This window comes from Trifolium pratense, linkage group LG3 (assembly GCF_020283565.1).
Source record: "Trifolium pratense cultivar HEN17-A07 linkage group LG3, ARS_RC_1.1, whole genome shotgun sequence".
Taxonomy (NCBI): domain Eukaryota; kingdom Viridiplantae; phylum Streptophyta; class Magnoliopsida; order Fabales; family Fabaceae; genus Trifolium; species Trifolium pratense.
Window position 1 is genome coordinate 2125282 of NC_060061.1, and position 3526 is coordinate 2128807.

Consider the following 3526-nt stretch of genomic DNA (forward strand, 5'->3'; position numbering starts at 1 on the left):
TATTTCATATGTATATATTCATTTATATATTAAACCATGACACGACAAATTTCACTTATAGTGGTTTGATCTACTAAAAAAATAAGATATTGGACATAATAATTGAAGTTTTTTTTTTGACAATGAATGATAACCGTAGTTGTATTGTATTTAATTTTAAAATTATTTTTGAGATTGAACAAATTGAGGGTAACACTAAATTTTTTGTCTCTCACTCACAAAATAACTTTTTGTTTAATGTACAAGTTATCTAAATACCATAATAATTTTTTGTTCATCCAACATCGTAAAAGACAAAAATATATTGTTCAAATACTTTAAATGGTATTTGTTGGGAGCCAAAAGGAGAATAACACAAAATTCTCTTGTACATTGGATATACCCAAATCATGGGAGCACATACTGAGGATGCTCGATTGGTAAATCTTAATTATACTAACTTTCAAAAAACAAAGAATGATACAATATTATTTCTTAATTTGCAAAGGGAGGAAATGAGAAAAGTTACAATATAACTTTGTTGAGTAGGGAAGGATAATTGAGGTAAATAAAATATTTGGCTCTCTTTTGTTCTTTTTGTATTAAAATGGGGGTCCCATTATGCTTCCTTTTCTAATGTCATCCTTATATCAAAGACCTCTTTACTTTAGTCTTTTGAAGGTAATAATTTTATAATAATAAAATAGCAAGATAAAGAAAAAAGGCTAGAAATTAAAGATAAAGACATTGAGAAGATAAAAAGGAATTAAAGCAGAAGAGATTCTCCATAAGCAAATTTGCAATGGAAATGCAGAAGAGTGAGATTGATCAGTGGCCCAATTTATTTACCTGCATTAGAAAAGATAATAATCATTTAACGTAAAGGCATTTCCATTGTATTTTGCATATACAACCAATTAATTAGTTTTTTTTTTTTTTTTTTGCTTAAGAAATAAGAATATAAAGATTGAGGGTGTGAAAGGAGTAATAGATGGGGTGCATTTACCTTGTCCCTCACAAATCCTTCTTAAGAAAGCTAGGAAAATAATAAGTATAGCTACACCTGCTAATAATCCAATAATTATGGCAAATGTCTTCTCACCATTGTTGTCCGATTTACCTGAGAGACGAGTCACAACAGAAACAAATAAATTAACTAAGTTACTTCATTCTTATTGGTAAAAAATTTCATGTTTTCTATTACTTTTTATTGAGAAAGAAATGAGTGTGTATGTATCATATCTAAAAATGAATCAATTCTCCAATCTTAAAGATAAAAGTACAACTAATTACATATCTAATTCACTCCTATATATTAACTATGTTCTCATTATTCATATATTTTTTTATATCTCCTCCTAATTATATTTTCATTAAGTTACATGTTTTTTTTGTAATGCCATATTATGACAGGCCTTCAAATTTAATTAAAATCTATAAGTATATTTTACAATAATTTTTAAACTAATTAAAAAAAAATTGGCATTAACACTCTGATTTCCAGTGGAAGGCCCCCCAGTAATTCAGAGTTTGACCGACGTAAGTAAAGCTTGATAAAGAATTGTTTCCACCATGAATTAAACTTGAATTCTCCCAAATAATTCATCCTATAAAAACTCATTAACCAATTGAGCCATAGTTAAACTAATTAACATTTTGCCCCCCTTTTTGTACCAAAAAAAAAACTAATTAACATTTTGCCAATTATTAAGAATCCCTATTTTTGTCTTTGTTCAGAAAATACTAACTAATTTTCGAGAGTGGATTCTCTCATTTTAATTTAGGATAAATTTTCACTTGAACCATTGATTTGGGTGGAGAGAGAAAAAGAAAAGAAGAAAAAGGTGGATCGAAAGGTGGAGATTAAAGAAATTGAGAAACATGAGAAAAATTAAATAGAGAGAATCCATTCTCCTAATTTTCCATCAATTAAATTTTAGAACATTTAAAAATTTGTATTTTTATAAAAATGCCTAAGTAAAACAAAATATTTACTAGTAAACTTAAAATTAGACCTCACATCATATCCACTAATTTATTGAAGTAACCCAAAGAAGACCAAGCAACCTAACAAAGAATGTTCACGGGTTGTCCATATAACTTATAAGCCTCTAATTCAAAAAGAAGAAAAAGAACATAGCAACATTTATTTTAAGTTTTTAAAATTTCGAATTTTCCGTTAAGCTATTGGACAACAAAAAATAACCATGTTATAAAAAAAACACCAATTTCGTTTTTCAAATTCTTCCAAACTACATTGAACACAAAAAATCCTGAAAAATCTTTATGAGGCAAATTAAATCATCACCATAAAACATTTATTTTACATATTTTGTTCAGCTTAAGAGTTGGGCTTGGGCCTTACCATGGGCCTTGGAGTAAGAATGGGCCCCACCACCACCACCAGTAGAGTACCTCGCATAACACTTCCCCAAAAACATATCACCAAAATCCGCGGCTGGGCAGTCACTTCTCAACCGTCGGATGGCCTCCGAAACACAATCCTCACACTCCACAAAACTCAAATCACCAATACACTGCGCCATTCCCTTCAACTGACCCGACCCACCAACCCGAAAATACCCACCACCCGAACCCATTAACCCGGACAAAACCGCATCTCGGGTACCCGTATCATACCCAACATAGGGTCCACATTTCTTCAACACAATTGTTTTATCCTCCACACCCAAAAACTTAACATTATCATATTTCACATAGCATCCTTCTAGTTGCACTACCCCGCCGCACGCACCTGGACAAATGTCTCTGGCACGTGAGACGGCGTGTGCAACGCAGGAGGAGCAGTCTGGCATGGAGATGTCGCCACGACATTGGTAGAGGCCGTAAACGATGTCGGTGGGATTTGAGGCGATGATTGTGAAGTTGTTGTAGGATGTGTAAGTTGCTGAGTTGACTAGGGAAGTGAGGAGTGAGTTGAGGTTGGATTCGTAGGGTGAGTTTTGGGTGTATGTTTGTTGTGTGCACCCTCCGTAGAGGAATGTGTCTGTGGAGATGGAAAAAGAATGGAGAATGAAAGTTGAGAAGATTATGAGGGAGATGAGTGTTTTTGTTTTGGACATTTCTTTTGTTTTCAATGTAAGTGTTTATGTGTGAAAGTTTTGTTGGTAAGAGAGAAAGAAAATAAGCTATACACTAGGAGTATATGTTGACGTACAAAGAAGAGTTTGATATATGAGTTTGAAATATATATACATGCAAGATTTTGTGTTGGAGATGATGCTATAGTAGCGCTACTTAATCATGGCCATAGTGCTTGGTAATTGAGGAGACAAGACTTGAAGGCCTCTTAGTAAATTTGGTGTATAAATACTTTTGATTGAACAATCATGATTTAAGTTTAATATATATTTTTCAAATTATAAAATAGAAATTGAATTTGTTTTTTTCAGAAGCGTTCAATTAAAATCAGACAACGTACCACTGAAGGCCTTGAGTTTGAATTAATTATACTTGAAAATGATGCAATATTAAAATTATTGAAGTTTTTCTCATTTATGTCGCTTGATAAATTAGTGTTAAGAAG

At 32.0% G+C, this 3526-nt stretch overlaps 1 protein-coding gene across 1 annotated transcript; it reads right to left on the bottom strand.

Annotated features, from left to right (window-relative positions):
• Positions 1–457: 457 nt before the first annotated feature.
• On the bottom strand, positions 458–3280 carry LOC123916436 (plasmodesmata-located protein 7). The gene is made up of 3 exons (XM_045967896.1): positions 2345–3280; positions 986–1099; positions 458–828 (listed from the first exon to the last, which is right to left on the bottom strand). Exons 1-3 carry the CDS (start codon positions 3060–3062, stop codon positions 821–823), a joined length of 840 nt encoding a protein of 279 aa, XP_045823852.1. The 5' UTR covers positions 3063–3280; the 3' UTR covers positions 458–820.
• Between the last annotated feature and the right edge of the window lie 246 nt (positions 3281–3526).